General features: G+C 44.2%; 1 protein-coding gene across 5 annotated transcripts; it reads right to left on the reverse strand.

Moving 5' to 3' along the window:
* Nucleotides 1-487: 487 nt before the first annotated feature.
* On the reverse strand, nt 488-17,452 carry LOC112258723 (cdc42 effector protein 1). 5 transcript variants are annotated; one of them, XM_024433267.2, is made up of 3 exons: nt 17,333-17,452; nt 8,341-11,268; nt 488-2,192 (listed from the first exon to the last, which is right to left on the reverse strand). In XM_024433267.2, exons 2-3 carry the CDS (start codon nt 8,798-8,800, stop codon nt 1,450-1,452), a joined length of 1,203 nt encoding a protein of 400 aa, XP_024289035.1. In that variant the 5' UTR covers nt 8,801-11,268; nt 17,333-17,452; the 3' UTR covers nt 488-1,449. The 5 variants fall into 5 exon arrangements, with proteins under 5 accessions (XP_024289035.1, XP_024289044.1, XP_024289053.1 ...); XM_024433276.2 differs by having other exon boundaries at nt 8,341-11,265; nt 17,333-17,448; XM_024433285.2 differs by lacking the exon at nt 17,333-17,452 and adding an exon at nt 16,439-16,642 and having other exon boundaries at nt 8,341-8,824.
* Between the last annotated feature and the right edge of the window lie 684 nt (nt 17,453-18,136).

Genomic DNA, 18,136 nt, shown 5'->3' on the forward strand with positions numbered 1-18,136 from the left:
TGCTTAACAAGTCACATAATAAGTTGAATGGACTCACACTGTGTGCAATAATAGTGTTTAACATGATTTTTGAATGACTACGTTATCTGTAAGGTCCCTCAGTCGAGCTGTGCATTTCAAACACAGATTCAACCACAAAGGGAGGTTTTCCTTTGCCTCACAAAGAAGGACACCTATTGGTAGATACAGTTGGTTAAAAAAAAGCAGACATGCCAAAGATGCTTCTACAAAGTATTGACTCAGGGGTGTAAATTCAATATTTCTGTATTTAATTCTCAATACATTTGCAAACATTTCTAAAATCATATTTTCATTTTGTCCTTATGGTGTATATGTAGATGGGTGAGATTGTTGTGTCTGGAATACGAGGGATGTTGAGTAGTCTTTGAAGCCTCTGTATATGCATGATGTGTTGTGATTTATTTAGAGCTGTTTTGTAGTACAGTATGTTTTCAGACATGTAAATAAAGTATTAATGCTAATTAAAAACATTTTATTGCATTTATTATTATCATTATAGAAATATCATTGGTGTCAACAGCAGCACAGTTAAATGGATAGAAGACACTGCTTTAAAAAGAGGATTCAATATGAGTTAGACCCATAATGAATTTGAGAAACATTTCAAAATGGAGTATGATGTTAATATGTGAATTAACAAACGTACTGTCCAAACATTATACTTATACTACAACATTGTACAAAATTACCTTATTCTATTTAACTTCTGAGTACATTTCTCAGGGTTTGTGCTTCACACTGTATCTGTAGACCAATAAAAAGTGTAAGCACCAGCCAAAATATGATTATTTTCCTGTAGTTAACGTCATGTTCTAAGACTTAAGATCTCACTCTTGGTGTAGTGTTTGAATGGCTAGAAATGGCTACTGCTTCAGCTTTGTGTCCTGCCTGTTGCCTTGAATAGTTCTATGAAGTCACACATTGAGCATTTTGCTCAGGAAGTCCAAACTGACTATATATAACCAGCTGTTAACAGACTTACATACTGTTGAGCAACATCTTTAGTGTTTCCATGGTAACTCCTCTGTGTCCAACGACCACTTTCTCTGGTACACTCTGACACTTTCTACCCAATCTCTTTGTTCGCCACTGGTTCCAGTGACCTCTTAAAAGCTATTATTAGCCTGTTCAAGCTCCTTCCATACAGTATGTTCGCTTGGAACTGTCAGCCTCCATAATCTTTCAACAAATAATAGCAAAGTCTTTAAGTGAGTCTTCTGACGACTTATAAAATTCAATTTCTCCAATGAATATTAGAATATGATGAAGGGTTCAAGGGTGACTCAGGTCAATAAGCTAGCCTCATTGATGGAAAAAAATGTTTTTCTTAAGACAAAAGTATTTACAAGGAATTAAGCAATAATCCCAAATCTGTAGTAGGTACTTCTGGTTAAAATAATTGTTGTCCATTTAGTCTGTCGGTTCTGTTCAGACTTTGATTTCCTCCTCCTCATCAGGGGTAATGCAGATGTAAGGTGTTTTCTTCATGGTCTGGCCCATGGTCACCTCTCCCTCCAGATCCATCCTCTGCTGCCCCTTCAGGGTCCCTCCAACTCCATAGAGCACCCCCAGCACATCAGTGGCACCCTGGAACCTCTCACTCTCCATAGCAGGCCTCTGTCTAGACGGGGAGCCCATCACTAAATCAGGCACCGCCCCTTTAAGATGCTGCCCACCTCCATTCATCTCCATTCTCCTAGCCTCCTCTTCCTCCTCTTCCCACTCCATCCCATATGGACTCTTCCTGCTGCTACAGTCTTCTCGAAGCAGAGAATCCACCAATGAGGCAGTGGTGGCATCCATCTCCGAGTCCATCTCCGAGCCTTCATTGGTCACAAACCCAAATGCAGAGCAGCTTGGCTCCTCTGCCACCCAGGCATGGCTGGGCTCTAGGTGGCCGCTAGGGCTGTCAATCAAACCGAACACCTCGCTCATGAGGGAGGGCCCCAGGTCAAAGGTGAAGGAGGCCATGGAGGTCAGGGACTCATACTGGGTCATGTGACCGGGGTCAGAAGTCAGGGTGGGGTATGCGGAGGACTTCAGGAGGGTGGAGACATCGGTGAGCGAGCAGCCATGGGCATTGGGGGTACAGGAAATAGATCCTCCCTGTTGCGACTGACGCTCTGCTGAACGGGAGAGGCGGGGCAGAGTGGCGAAACCTGACTCCAAACCTGAGGGGGAGGAGAGACAAGGAGTTTAGTCCTAACATTTTGGTTTGTGAAAGATTATTGACAAGAAACTTACAAATCTAAAAATCTATTTTACTGGATTAATAAATCAAATTCCAGTTGGCACCCTAGTTCTACCTTCATGAATAATCTCAAAGAAGCTATGCTAGTCTGTCCGGGGAAGTAAAGTGGACTATGCTAGTCTGTCCGGGGAAGTAAAGTGGACTATGCTAGTCTGTCTGGGGAAGTAAAGTGGACTATGCTAGTCTGTCTGGGGAAGTAAAGTGGACTATGCTAGTCTGTCCGGGAAAGTAAAGTGGACTATGCTAGTCTGTCTGGGGAAGTAAAGTGGACTATGCTAGTCTGTCTGTCTAGTCTGTGGGAAAGTAAAGTGGACTATGCTAAGTCTCTGCTGGGAAGTAAAGTGGACTATGCTAGTCTGTCTGGGGAAGTAAAGTGGACTATGCTAGTCTGTCTGGGGAAGTAAAGTGGACTATGCTAGTCTGTCCGGGAAAGTAAAGTGGACTATGCTAGTCTGTCTGGGGAAGTAAAGTGGACTATGCTAGTCTGTCTGGGGAAGTAAAGTGGACTATGCTAGTCTGTCCGGGAAAGTAAAGTGGACTATGCTAGTCTGTCCTGGGAAGTAAAGTGGACTATGCTAAGTCTCTGCTGGGAAGTAAAGTGGACTATGCTAGTCTGTCCGGGGAAGTAAAGTGGACTATGCTAGTCTGTCCTGGGAAGTAAAGTGGACTATGCTAGTCTGTCGTGGGAGGTAAAGTGGACTATGCTAGTCTGTCGTGGGAGGTAAAGTGGACTATGCTAGTCTGTCCGGGAAAGTAAAGTGGACTATGCTAGTCTGTCCTGGGAAGTAAAGTGGACTATGCTAAGCTGCTGGGAAGTAAAGTGGACTATGCTAGTCTGTCCGGGGAAGTAAAGTGGACTATGCTCAGTCTCTGCTGGGAAGTAAAGTGGACTATGCTCAGTCTTTGCTGGAAAGTAAAGTGGACTATGCTGCTCAGACTATGCTAGTCTGTCCTGGGAAGTAAAGTGGACTATGCTCAGTCTGTCCTGGGAAGTAAAGTGGACTATGCTCAGTCTCTGCTAGGAAGTAAAGTGGACTATGCTCAGTCTCTGCTGGTCCAGGACAGACTAGCAAAGTGGACTATGCTCAGTCTCTGCTGGGAAGTAAAGTGGACTATGCTCAGTCTCTCCTGGAAAGTAAAGTGGACTATGCTCAGTCTCTGCTAGGAAGTAAAGTGGAATATGCTCAGTCTCTCCTGGGAAGTAAAGTGGACTATGCTCAGTCTCTGCTAGGAAGTAAAGTGGACTATACTCAGTCTCTCCTGGGAAGTAAAGTGGACTATGCTCAGTCTCTCCTGGGAAGTAAAGTGGACTATGCTCAGTCTCTCCTGGGAAGTAAAGTGGACTATGCTCAGTCTCTCCTGGGAAGTAAAGTGGACTATGCTCAGTCTCTGCTAGGAAGTAAAGTGGACTATGCTCAGTCTCTCCTGGGAAGTAAAGTGGACTATGCTCAGTCTCTCCTGGGAAGTAAAGTGGACTATGCTCAGTCTCTCCTGGGAAGTAAAGTGGACTATGCTCAGTCTCTCCTGGGAAGTAAAGTGGACTATGCTCAGTCTCTCCTGGGAAGTAAAGTGGACTATGCTCAGTCTCTCCTGGGAAGTAAAGTGGACTATGCTCAGTCTCTCCTGGGAAGTAAAGTGGACTATGCTCAGTCTCTCCTGGGAAGTAAAGTGGACTATGCTCAGTCTCTCCTGGGAAGTAAAGTGGACTATGCTCAGTCTCTCCTGGGAAGTAAAGTGGACTATGCTCAGTCTCTCCTGGGAAGTAAAGTGGACTATGCTCAGTCTCTCCTGGGAAGTAAAGTGGACTATGCTCAGTCTCTGCTGGGAAGGTAAGTGGAGAATTCAGAAAGGAACTTCCATAGATGCTCTCCCATCACCAACAGAGGGCAGTGTAAACTATGTCATCAAAGAGTGACGAGTCTTCTGCCAGTTTCAAACACAAGCTCTATCTCTTGCGTTAGACATCACCTCTTAGGCATGTTGTTCTCAGGCCAGATCACTCACATGACCTGTCACACACTAGTGCTCTCATGGCCTACTGGAAACCAACTAGATGCAAGGTACGTTAAGAAACGACTGCATACCCACATAAAAAAATAATATAGTTTACTATACTGCCCTACCAAGCAAAAAGGCAGTAACTGCTCATTGCATGGAACTGAGAAAAATAGCTTTTATTTACCTTGGTTTCACAGTAATCTAGTACAGTTACTGCTAAAAATGACCCCTCATTATCTCCAAAACACAATAGAGGCAGGATACTTGTCCACGTGATTAAGCATGTATTTAATGTAGCAAAATGACATTAACTCATTTTTGACCAAATGAGCAGGTCCTTCCTTTCTGCTTGGTAGGGCAGTATAGAATACTATAGTACTTACAATAGAATTCTATAGTATACTGTAGAATCCTATACCCCATACTGTAGTATCCCTGTAGTGTAGTGCTTACTATATACTTTTTTGTATACTGTAGAATACTATACTACAGAAAGTACTATCCCTTGATCATGTAGCACTTACTTTAGAACTTTTAGATTGATTGAAGTGCTAGCTAGCTTTACTGCTAGCTGCTAACTTTGTTGATGCTGTTTTGATTTGAACGTGCTGTCCTTGGGAAGCTCATGCCGGGGATTTTCTCTGAGGTCCCCCCTTGATCGTGTAGTGCTTATCCGGTGTCCTGTGTGAATTTAAGTTTTTTTTCTCTCTCTTTTCAACTCTCTAGAGACAGCAGGAGCGGTAGAGATACTGTCAATGATCGTCTATGAAATGCCAACTGACATTTACTCCAGAGGTGCTGACTTGTTGCACCCTCGACAACTACTGTGATTATTATTATTTGACCATGCTGATCATTTATGAACATTTGAACACCACCCCTCATAGCCTGGTTCCTCTCTAGGTTTCTTCCTAGGGAGTTTTTCCTAGCCACCGTGAGACATGAGGGTATTACAGTTTTTTACAATCACTTTGGCACTAATTTCAGAACCTTTTTTCTAAACTCTAGACACAAAACTCACAAGAAATTTCCAATTGCTTGGACACAATACACATAAAGCTAAGATAATTTGTTCATTGCACTAAAATCACCTGTTCAAAATGACAACTTACCATCAAAGTATTACCATTGCAATTCACACATTACATCTGGATGACTGTCTATTCATTTCATTGCAATGATCCAACTATCAATTGATACAACTGCTCAAAATGATAAGCAACTATTGCATGACTCTGAATGCAAAGATTTATGGAAACTGATTAACAATATTACATGTTCAGATCATGAAAGTTTCAGGATAATGAGATCCACTGACACCAATTACTGTGGAACATGAACCAATTGGACTAAATTGTCTATGGATGTAATATTTCATCATCATTCTTTATCAGATGCTGTTTCTATGGTCCCATGTAACACTTTTCCAGACCATGTTTTCAGATTTGACATTACTGTACACTCACCGGCCACTTTATTAGGTACACCTATCTAGTACTGGGTAGGACCCCCTTTTGCCTCCATAACAGCCTGAATTATTCACGGTGTTGTACGTTAAGAGATGCCATTCTGCACACCACTGTTTTAAATGCCTGTTATTTGAGCATTTTTGGCCTTTCTGTTAGCTTGAATAAGTCTGGACATTCTCCTCTGACCTCTCTCATTAACAAGGTGTTTTTCCCACAGAACTGCCGCTCACTGAATGTGTTTTGTTTATCGTACCATTCTCTGTAAACTCTAGAGACTGTAGTGCGTAAAAATCCCAGGAGGGCAGCTGTTTCTGAGATGCTGGAACCACCATGTGTGGCACCAACAATCATACCACGATCAAAGTTGCTTAGATTACGGAGCTTGCCCATTCTGATGTTTAGTCGAACATCAACTAAAGCGCTCTACTCTATATACTCTATATATTGAGTTGCAGGCAGTCACATGATTCACTGTTCGAAGAAGCAGGCTATTTGCGTTAACATGCAGGTGTACCTAATTAAGTAATTGCTTTTCCAATACTGCCAACTCGTTACTGATGATTGATTTCACATTGTGGTACGAGAATATAGGGAAATGCTTGGTATCCACCTACAACAACATAGCGATAACATGGAACCGGCAGGTGATCCAGGTCACAATTGAGGTCAAGCAGTGGGAGGACGTGGTGGTCAAAGGAATGGCAGGGGACAAGAACCTCTTCTGAGAGGTGGTCGTGGGCCTCGTTTAAGAGATGTGGGGGAATGTGGTAGAGGACAAGGCAGCGGCAGCAATGAAATCCGAGCAATAGTTGTAGACCATGTCGTAAATCGTGGCATGACAATGACTGAGGCAGCTACAATGATTGATGGAGCTGGATGCTGGTGAAAAGCATCCCAAATTCCTCTTTTTGGATGAGGCAGGCTTCAACCTGGCCAAGACAAGGAGAGGTCGGAATTTCATTGGCCAGCAGGCAACCATCCAAGTACCTGGACAGTGTGGGGCCAACATCACCATGTGTGTGCGGCTATATCGGAAGATATATTGGATCATATAATGCAGCTCTCCTTGTAACCTTCCTTGATGAGCTAAATCAGGTCTGTAGAGCTGCTGGTGTGACCTATGTCATTGTGTGGGATAATGTCAGGTTCCACCATGCTCAAATGGTGCAAGCATGGTTTCAGGCCCATCCACAATTTACCATCCTGTACTTACCCCCATGCTCTCCTTTCCTTAACCAGATTTTAAGGAATTTTTCTCCACATGGAGGTGGAAGGTATATGATAGGCGCCCTCACAAACAAGCCACCCTTCTCCAGGCCATGGATGACGCATGCAATGACATCACAGCAGACCAGTGTCAGGCCTGGATTCGCCATGCCCGAAGATTCTTCCCAAGATGTTTGGCTAATGAAAATATCCATTGTAGTGTGGATAAGAACCTGTGGCCAAATCCACAAGATAAGGTTGATGGAAATATAGAAGTACAATAATCAATCCTTTGTTTTGCTTTTTACAGTAAGCCAGGTGCAGTTGACATTTTACTGTATTTTTTTTCTTCTTTGTAGCTAATTATTTTTGCTTAGGTTTCTTTGAATCAATGTTGTGATTTTATTGTATTTCATCAATACATTTCAGATTTTGTTCAATGATTCCACTGTCTGTGGTATTCTCTTTACTAGTCCTTTTACAGTGATGTATTTACGTGTAGAACCATAATGAAACATGTATCACATTTTGTACTACAATATTTAATGATTGAACGAACAACTACACAGTGAAACTATCGGTATCTTGTGTGTGGGTAATCTAAATAGTATAGTATTTCATGATAAATTAGTTATTTGAACCAATGATTCTGTAAGTGCAAGGTTTCTTTAAAGATATGAATGCACAATGCAATGTTTTGAACATAGAACATCCTGTGTTACAAGTGATGACCGTTTTGTGTCTAGAGTTGTAAAAAATTACCACAAGGTTCTGAAATTAGTGCCAAAGTGATTGTAAAACCTGTAATGTCAGTCACACTGGGCCTCAGACCAGACGCATAGCAGCACAGTCATGTCTGGCGTGGCTCTCTTATCATCACACAACAAGCTGCTGAGGGTTGGTGATTCATCATGACAGCTGTTTTTACAGCTTGTCCAATGGCAGCTACTGCTTCTATGACTGACCATGTATCAAATCCAAGTCTCTTAGCCTGCTGAGCTAAAGCTGAGACCTTAGGTCCAGGAGCTACTACAAGCCTCCACAGGTACAGTTGCATGTTCACTTGTGTGGATGCGTGCATACAGTGTGAGTGTGTATCTTTATTTTACCTTTATTTAACTTGGCAAGGCAGTTAAGAACAAATTCTTATTTACAATACCTACCGGGGAACAGTGGGTTAACTGCCTTGTTCAGGGGCAGAATGACAGATTTTTACCTTGTCAGCTCGGGGATTCAATCCAGCAACCTTTCAGTTACTGGCCCAACGCTCTAACCACTAAGCTACCTGCCGCCCCAAATGTATCTGAATGTGTGTGAATGTGTATGTACATATATATATGTGTGTGTGTATATGCATAGGTGTGTGTGTGAATGTAGGTGTACAGTAAGACTCACCATAACCATAAGTGGTCTCCTCCAGGGAGGTAGGAGAGGCGGGGAAGAGGTTTTTAGCAGGGCAGCCATTTGGTGAGTCCACATCCAGTCGGGGGAGGGACACTGCATTCTTGATAATGGGGGATATGGGAGGGGGTGGCGGGGACAGGTCCTTGGATCCTCCCCTGGGACGCTCTGGTGTCTTCCGAACACGCCGGAGGGTCCGAGAGAAGAACGCCCCAATCTTGTTGTCAGGGCTTGTGACAGAATCAACATCCCCGTTTCCGTTGGTGGCCCCCCCATGGTTGCTGAGGAACGAGGTGTCCCCGAACACGTCCCCTCCGCGGCCCACGTGCATGGTATGTTGGAAGTCCCCCAGCGGCGGACTGATCATGTCCAGGGTGAGGTCACCTTTGAAACGACGTTTCCCCTGAGAGCCGGCCACCAGGCCCTTCAGCCCAGGGATCTTCCCCAGGTTCATGGTGATGGCCAAGGGTACGGTCTTCTAAAAATGACAAAAATCCCTTTTAAGTCCTCTAAAAAAATGGGATGAAAATTTAGTTTCAAATATCTTTAGAGAAACAGTTACTGGAGAGTTGCTTTAGAAATGCTCCCAGGGGGATTGTGTGTCTCAAAAGTAATGATTGTGATCGTTTAGGTTTTGAATAGAATTTCAACATCAGGTTTTGTAGGGTCAACCTCAGTAATGGAGAAATCTATTGTATTCTCTTATCATGTGCTGTTTGCAATTTCAGTCCCATTTGCTGCTGTTTGTTGTCATCCATATCCAGCTGGAATAAGTGGAGAGAAATGGAGGAGAAAAGTATGCCGTTCAGTTCCTGGAATCCGCCTCCAGTTTGAGTGTGGTCAGAGACGCTGGGCTCGACAGTTCTTTTGGGCTTTGGGTTTATAAAACATCAGCTCAGGAAGAAGCCCAGTACCAGCTGCAAATATCCCTCCTGCGGTTGTACACTGGAACCATTTATTAAAATGAAGCAAAAAAAATGTATTTGATTCTCCATCTAGGAGAGGCTCAGATTCAGCTATAACAACAGTCTAGGTATTCTGAGGGGACTTTCTTTGCTAGAGATTGATTTGGTGTATTGACATAGAACCAGGTAGGGGTCTGGCAGAACACTTCCCTAACTGGAACATTCAGTTAGAAAGTAACTGGATCAGCTTTTTCTACAGACCCTGCCCTTCTGTTAGACATCAAAGTTCCGGGTTCCAAAGTCCATTGTTCTGGAACTTTCTAAATTTAGACCACAGTAACTCTCCTGTTGCTGCTCTCGTGAACAAATTAAACGTCAGTCTGGTTTTTCTGGGAGTTTCAGGGTATTTTGTTTCTCTCTCGTCCTGTGTCTTGCTACAACGTGAAGGCTAATTAATCATATCACGTCATATTTCACTGAAATACTTGTTTTATCTGTCTTTAAGAGCAGGGTAGGGACCCTCATTCAGCACTTCAAACTGATGTCACCAGCAGCAGGAACCTCGTATACAAACATGCAAAGTTTGTTCCACCAGATAAAAAACACAGGGCCAAAAGTGCACAAAATACTGACAAAAGTCAGCGTGGAAAATCACTATTCTGACTTTAATTACACAAAATACACCAGTGGGTCAACGCTGGCAGGAGATGGGCAAATCATTTTCCTGTGTTATCTTTAACCAGTGGAGTAATGGATATCGCTTTCCGAAATATTTTGATAGTGTAGAGTACACTGACAAGGTCTTCTGGTTCTTTTAAGTGCTTTCCACTGCCGAAGCCCTCCCACGCGCAATAGCCTGGCTTTATTAATGACTTGGAACAGACCTCTGAATGGAATTGCGTCACGGTTAAAGCAGACTTTCAATTTGCTCCTAACTACAGTCCCAGGTTCTCTCTAGGTCTGGACTGGCTGGCCTTTTAAGAGGGGCAGCAGGGAGCAGCAGAGGGAGGAAGCACACCTCACACCACAGACCAGAGGAGTGAGAGCAGTACCAGGGGTTTACTCACCAGACTTCTATTAGGTGTGATGTTGAACCTCTAGAGAGCACTAACCAGACAGTCATAACCAGACTTCATACAGTCAGAGTTCACGCCACTACCTCAACATCTCTTACTAACTCTCCTGTGTGACTGTATGAGCCGCAGAGGCGAAAGCAATCATGCCCTTCTCAGCCTGTGTGAATATGAAGCAGACACTCCTCAGTTTCAATCATGTATTTCAAGAGGAGGAGAGGTACCTTGACTCCATCATACTTTACTAACAGAAGGGCCTGGAGCTCTGCTCTACTGTAATCCTGTTTCAGTCGGAGGATCTTTGGCCCACGCTCAGTGGGGGTCGAGTCTGTCCTTACCAGACTCGAAGGGGCTTGGAAAGAGAGAGATAGAGGGCCACTTAGTTGACCTTTGGTCTGACTCCTGCAGACACAGCTGTAGCACAGAGGTTTATCCCCACCTGTCTATAAGGCACGCTCCTATATGTCTCCTATACATCTCCTATACGTCTCCTATACATCTCCTATACGTCTCCTATATGTCCCAGCATCTCCCCCTGCCCTGTCCTCCTCCTCCTCTCCTTCTGGTCATTTGTTTTCAGAGGCACGCATATCCAGGCATCTGAGCAGGGCTGAAAACAAACCCTGTTATGTTAAGTCTCTAAAAGGTAATACGTTTAATGCAGTAATCCGGGCGGCTGTCTGTGTTTTCAGAAGCAAAAAGGGGGGACTTCTCTGGGGATTGGTTGTGGCCTGGATTAGCCCCTAATCCCTGGATCTCTTCTTCCCCTCGTCCGACCGTCCAGACTCCCTCTTTTTGGCCTTTCTCCTCCTTCCTTCTGGGCTCTGTCCTGGCTCTGACCTCCCTCTCTATGGGTCTGTGCTGGTTCTCTCTTCCAGGCCTGATCTCCGCTGGTTATCTGGATCTGGGAAGCGAACTTGGCCTCACTGAAAACATGTCGTCTGCTGATGGGGAGACAGGGAGTTATATATGGTAGGTCATGGTACCCAGTGCATGGGCAAGGCACACACAGGAATATAGTGAAACATAAATCATCTGGTGTTTGGAGTGCAGCTGGTACGGTCAATTTTGTGTATTCACCAAATTTTTCACTCCTTTTTCTACTCTAGTCTGTTTTCCTGCCAATACCCAAGTAGTAACTGCTACAATAGTTTCTGTTTTGACAGTAATTCAACTGGCTCAAAATTTCTAAACAAATTTCAAAAAGGCCAAAATGATACAAGTGGAGTATTCAGGGGGTTTCCTGAACATCTGTGCTTTAGGCTACACCACAGACCCATCCATCCATTCCTCCTCCAGCATGTATCTGCCATGCCGGTGAGCCAAGCTGAGGCATGGTAGATGTTCACTGCCTGGCATGTGAGGTATGGTATGGTATGGTATGGTGGCGTGCCAAATGGCACCCTAGTCCCTACTTTTGAACAGAGCCCATAGGCCCATAGGCCTCTGGTCAAAAGGATTGCACTGTAGTGAATAGGGTTGCATTTGGGATGCACCCTAGATGTAAACCAGAGAAGCCCGGCTCTAATAGGAGTTGTGTGCGTGAACAGATTCCTGGGAGCAACATCTCTGGCCTCTCTCTCTCTCTCTCCATCACATCACATCAGAGACGGACAAGGAGAACCAAACCACCTTCAGGTCTGAGACTGGCTGGCTGTGTTACTGTACTGGATCAAGTTCTCAGGGTTTGGAGAGATACACGCACAGACACACAAACACACACGCAAAAACACACAGCTAGATCAAAAGACTGGAGAGATGCGGTGTTTATTATCATGAATCTTGCCCTGTAGGCAGAACTGAGCGACTAGATGGGCAAGTGGCAAATAAAAAAATTGGCTATATGGTAAAAATGTATGAAAACATAAATGTGCTTTTCTCTTCATTTAAGGTTAAGGTTAGCCATTAAGGTTAGCAGTGTGGTTCGGGTCAGGATTAAGGTTAGGTTTAGGGCTCCCCCAGAACAAGATGCCAAAAAACACAAACCTGCTGGAGAGATACTGTACTCTTAGTTATCTCTAATTTAATTGATTGAATGAGTCAGGATTTTATACAGAATAATGACTTGTCAGGTATCCCAACCAGTGTTCATTTGACCCATCTTCTACTTGCCAAACTCCAGTCCCTTTTTTAAGTCCCTCCCTCACTAACTTAACCAGGTGAACAAACATACAAGATAAGACTGCATTTCTTCACTCCCCCTGCGACATCCAATTACCTTACATTCCTCTTAGCTGTTGCTCTATTTGAATCCAAGGAAAAGAGAGCAACACTTCTCCTAAACTAAGAAAACATTTTTGCTTCTTCAACAAACATCCATAGCTTCTTTTAATCTCTCTCCACCCCCCTCTTTACCCTTCTTTCTCTCTCCAACCCCCTCTTTACCCTTGTTTCTCTCTCTCTCTCCAACCCCCCTCTTTACCCTTGTTTCTCTCTCTCTCCAAACCCCCTCTTTACCCTTGTTTCTCTCTCTCTCCAACCCCCTCTTTACCCTTGTTTCTCTCTCTCTCTCCAACCCCCCCTTTACCCTTGTTTCTCTCTCTCTCCAAACCCCCTCTTTACCCTTGATTCTCTCTCTCTCTCTCCAACCCCCTCTTTACCCTTGTTTCTCTCTCTCTCTCCAACCCCCTCTTTTACCCTTCTTTCTCTGTGTCTCTCTCTCTCTCCAACCCCCTCTTTACCCTTCTTTCTCTCTCTCTCCAACCCCCTCTTTACCCTTCTTTCTCTTTAACCACCCCTCTTTACCCTTCTTTCTCTCTCTCTCTCCAACCCCCACTCTTTACCCTTCTCTCTCTCTCCAACCCCCACTCTTTACCCTTCTTTCTCTCTCTCTCTAACCACCCCTTACCCTTCTTTCTCTCTCTCTCCAACCCCCACTCTTTACCCTTCTTTCTCTCTCTCTCCAACCCCCACTCTTTACCCTTCTTTCTTTCTTTCTCTCTCTCTCTCTCTCTCTCTCTCTCTCTCTCCAACCACCCCTCTTTACCCTTCTCTCTCCAACCCCCTCTTTACCCTTCTCTCTCTCTCCAAACCCCCTCTTTACCCTTATTTCTCTCTCTCCAACCCCCACTCTTTACCCTTCTCTCTCTCTCCAACCCCCACTCTTTACTCTTCTATCTCTCCAACCCCCACTCTTTACCCTTCTCTCTCTCCAACCCCCACTCTTTACCCTTCTTTCTCTCTCTCTCCAACCCCCACTCTTTACCCTTCTTTCTCTCTCTCTCCAACCCCCTCTTTACCCTTCTCTCTCTCTCCAACCCCCTCTTTACCCTTCTCTCTCTCTCCAACCACCCCTCTTTACCCTTCTCTCTCTCTCCAATGCCCACTATTTACCCTTCTCTCTCTCCAACCCCCACTCTTTACCCTTCTTTCTCTCTCTCTCCAACCCCCACTCTTTACCCTTCTTTCTCCCTCTCTCCAACCCCCAATCTTTACCCTTCTCTCTCTCCAACCCCTACTCTTTACCCTTATTTCTCTCTCTCCAACCCCCACTCTTTACCCTTCTCTCTCTCTCCAACCCCCACTCTTTACTCTTCTCTCTCTCCAACCCCCACTCTTTACCCTTCTCTCTCCAACCCCCACTCTTTACCCTTCTTTCTCTCTCTCTCCATCCCCCACTCTTTACCCTTCTTTCTCTCTCTCTCCAACCCCCCTCTTTACCCTTCTCTCTCTCTCCAACCCCCTCTTTACCCTTCTCTCTCTCTCCAACCACCCCTCTTTACCCTTCTCTCTCTCTCCAATGCCCACTCTTTACCCTTCTCTCTCTCCAACCCCACTCTTTACCCTTCTTTCTCTCTCTCTCCAACCCCCACTCTTTACCCTTCTTTTCTCTCTCTCCAACCCCCACTCTTTACCCTTCTCTCTCTCCAACCCCTACTCTTTACCCTTATTTCTCTCTCTCCAACCCCACTCTTTACCCTTCTCTCTCTCTCCAACCCCCACTCTTTACTCTTCTCTCTCTCCAACCCCCACTCTTTACCCTTCTCTCTCCAACCCCCACTCTTTACCATTCTTTCTCTCTCTCTCCATCCCCACTCTTTACCCTTCTTTTCTCTCTCTCTCTCCAACCCCCCTCTTTACCCTTCTCTCTCTCTCCAACCCCCCTCTTTACCCTTCTCTCTCTCTCCAACCACCCCTCTTTACCCTTCTCTCTCTCTCCAACCACCCCTCTTTACCCTTCTCTCTCTCTCCAACCACCCCTCTTTACCCTTCTCTCTCTCTCCAATGCCCACTCTTTACCCTTCTCTCTCTCCAACCCCCTCTTTACCCTTCTTTCTCTCTCTCTCCAACCCCCACTCTTTACCCTTCTTTCTCTCTCTCTCCATCCCCCACTCTTTACCCTTCTTTCTCTCTCTCTCCAACCCCCTCTTTACCCTTCTCTCTCTCTCTCTCCAACCCCCTCTTTACCCTTCTCTCTCTCTCCAACCCCCTCTTTACCCTTCTCTCTCTCTCCAACCACCCCTCTTTACCCTTCTCTCTCTCTCCAATGCCCACTCTTTACCCTTCTCTCTCTCCAACCCCCACTCTTTACCCTTCTTTTCTCTCTCTCCAACCCCACTCTTTACCCTTCTTTCTCTCTCTCTCCAACCCCCACTCTTTACCCTTCTTTCTCTCTCTCTCCAACCCCCACTCTTTACCCTTCTTTCTCTCTCTCTCCAACCCCCCTCTTTACCCTTCTTTCTCTCTCTCTCCAACCCCCTCTTTACCCTTCTCTCTCTCTCCAACCCCCACTCGTTACCCTTCTCTCTCTCTCCAACCCCCACTCGTTACCCTTCTCTCTCTCTCCAACCCCCACTCGTTACCCTTCTCTCTCTCTCTCTCTCTCTCCAACCCCCACCCCTTTACCCTTCTCTCTCTCTAATCCCCTTTTACCTTTCTTTCTCTTTCCAACCCCGTATTGGGACTTCACACCTCTTAAATGTACATGTTCCTTGTTGCGTCAATCAAAGATTGTGGATAAATGTCGATAGTTCTGTCTCTGCCAAAGGGATCACATGGGAGGAATATGGGGCACAGGTACAATTGGCCAGGGTTCAAATAAAGGGATCTCATTGGACAAGGCCAACTTGTAAGGAATACCTCATCATCAGATTCAGATTTGAGGTGTTTGCTCGGTCTTTTGGGTCCAATATGCACAAGTAAGACCGGCGCCTGGCTAAAACTGAAAACCAAACATCTATAGAGGCATGTGATGGTTTAAACAGGTGTACTGAATTGGTGTTCCAATTAAGCACCAAGAGCACATTGCTATTGAGTAACAAACATGTTACCACAGAGCCTACCCTCTCCATTGATCTGCCTGATTCCATCAAGTGTTTCATGAGTTAGCTGTGAAGCTAACAAGCTCTCCAATCAATTATATTGGGTGATCTCCCTAATGAGGTCAGAGTAATGAGACCTTTGTTTTAAGTAGTGTTGCTACCCTTACATTTGGAGAGGCTGCATCATTAATGTGTTGATATGTCAGTTAGTGGGTCCCCCTATGCAACAGTGAAATAACAGAGGGGCCTTATTGCTATTAGAAACTGATTACCAATGTAATTAGAGCAGTAAACCTAAACGTTTTGTCATACCAGTGGTATATGATCTGATATACCAGGGCTTTCAGCCAATCAGCATTCAGGGCTTGAAACACTCAGTTTATAATGCATATAATTTGTGGACAATATTGTTGATCTGATAAGGCCTAAGCATAGACCTGTTATATATTGCAACACAAGCAACCCTAAAATATACTGCAGGCCAGATTATGTTTCATGACAAATGATCTATGGACAGACCCAATACACTTTTCCCACAATAACATATGCTCATGTTAGGCTAAAGTTAGGCTACAGGACCATAGAACCGTATACATAGACTGCATACATAGTTCCAGATATAATATATGATGACTTGATTGTGAATAGACAGTTAGGTAACATTAAACAATTTAAACAAACCAAAACAACTTTACCCCATACTTTACTTTCATTTGACACAGTTAGTCTATGGATATTTGAGAGATTACATTTATAGAAGATTAGTGAATAGCCTTCATACTTAAACAAATAACCGAATGAAATGGTAAACTGCATAAGCAAAACAAAAAGTTGAGCGCAAAGAAAAACTTACCTGGGCAAGTAGGCTAAGAGACTTTGACACAGATAGGACACGATTAAATGCCAGTAGTTTTTTTATGATAACCCACAAAATCCGTATTTATAATTCAGAATGTATCATAAAGTACTGTGTCTTCTTGTGGCCGGTCTCTTAGCTGCACAACGCCGCTAGTGCAGTCAGCTTCAACAGAGTATCGGTGAACAAGGGGCGGGCTAGTCAAAAACTGACGTGGCCATCGTCGAATCAGCAGCAGAGAACATGCAAGGGGAATATACTGTATGAACGAGCACGCTTTCCAACGAGCACATATTCCAAAATATAGCCCCAATGAGCAAACGTTTAAGGGTTCGTTTACAGTATGATTCATCTTTATATGTTCCATCATATAGGAAAGACACCTGTACACCTGAAGCTGTAGTGGGCAGGCTACATCTCCCAAAACGAGTTATCAATTGACCTGACTATACTTACCGTTTAAAACCCTCAGGTGTCACAAGCCTGATGTCAAATTAAACCATTCTGCCCACAAACCTGTCTCTATCCTCAGTCTGTGACGTTTTAAACACCAACAGATTAATGTATTTATAGATTATATGATTTATTTATTTAATTCTTCATTCAATTTTCATGGCACAGAAACTGATTTCCAATATCTCTTTAGAAAGCACCACAGAGGCATCCAAAGCCCTTTTAAAAAAAATATTTTTTTAATTTTTTTATTTCACCTTTATTTAACCCAGTAGGCCAGTTGAGAACAAGTTCTCATTTACAACTGCGAACTGGCCAAGATAAAGCAAAGCAGTGCGACACAAATAACAACACAGAGTTACACATAAACAAACGTACAGTCAATAACACAAAATAAAATAAAAATAGAAAAAAAATCTATGTACAGTGTGTGCTGACCTGTTCAACGGGATACTACATCCTTATCAAGAGGAAGTGTCCTCAGATGGTCTTCAAAGCATTTTATGTCCTGGCTGCTAAATAGTTAACATTCCCAGCTTCTGGCAAGGCTGTTACAGTGATGATGACACCCCCTCTTCATGTTTTACCACTTCCCCAACAACACACCCACACACACCCACCACACACACACCAACTCCGCACAACTGTTAAAACCAAGCCAACACCCTTCCTCATCTTATCACTAACTGCAAGGGAACATCCACTCAAAAAACTTTTATTTTTTTATTTAATCCGCTTTTGATACAGTACCAAAAAGTTTAGCACGTCAGCAGTTAAGTTTCAACATATTAGCCAAGAAGCAAAGTGTCACCAGTGATGTGGCTGGTGACACATTTTCCCTTTAATAGTACCCCCTCGGTGCTGATCTATTGTCAGTTTTGCTTTTCACCTCCACATGTTTGTGGTAGTAGTCCTGAAGAACAATAAGCTGATCCTAGATCTGTTCTTAGTAACAATGTCTACCTCAAGCCTTCACTGAGGTGTCTGCCCGGCCATTGTGAAACAGATTCCTGTAGAGCAGGGCATGTGAGGATGGCAGGGCTGTATATGGTCTGTGTTGTGCTCTACTCTTGATGCCTTGGTACTTTTAAAAAATAATTTATTTCAGCCCAGAGTAGGGTCAGTGCAAGTCTGGCTGACACCCAACTCGAAGTCCTCCTGACTGCTCAGTGATCGCGTGAGTCATGTCAACCAGGCTAGGTCAAAGCCCTATCGATATTATGATCTTGGGACATTGTTCAC

The sequence above is a fragment of the Oncorhynchus tshawytscha genome, linkage group LG01 (assembly GCF_018296145.1).
Source record: "Oncorhynchus tshawytscha isolate Ot180627B linkage group LG01, Otsh_v2.0, whole genome shotgun sequence".
NCBI classification, from domain to species: domain Eukaryota; kingdom Metazoa; phylum Chordata; class Actinopteri; order Salmoniformes; family Salmonidae; genus Oncorhynchus; species Oncorhynchus tshawytscha.

Bases quoted from the DNA above. Each gene is read 5' to 3' on its own strand.
- LOC112258723 (XM_024433267.2), bottom strand. From the start codon at position 8,800: ATGAACCTGGGGAAGATCCCTGGGCTGAAGGGCCTGGTGGCCGGCTCT. The intron at 2,193-8,340 runs GTGAGTCTTACT...CCTCCCCCTCAG, and splicing joins GGAGACCACTTATGGTTATG to GTTTGGAGTCAGGTTTCGCC.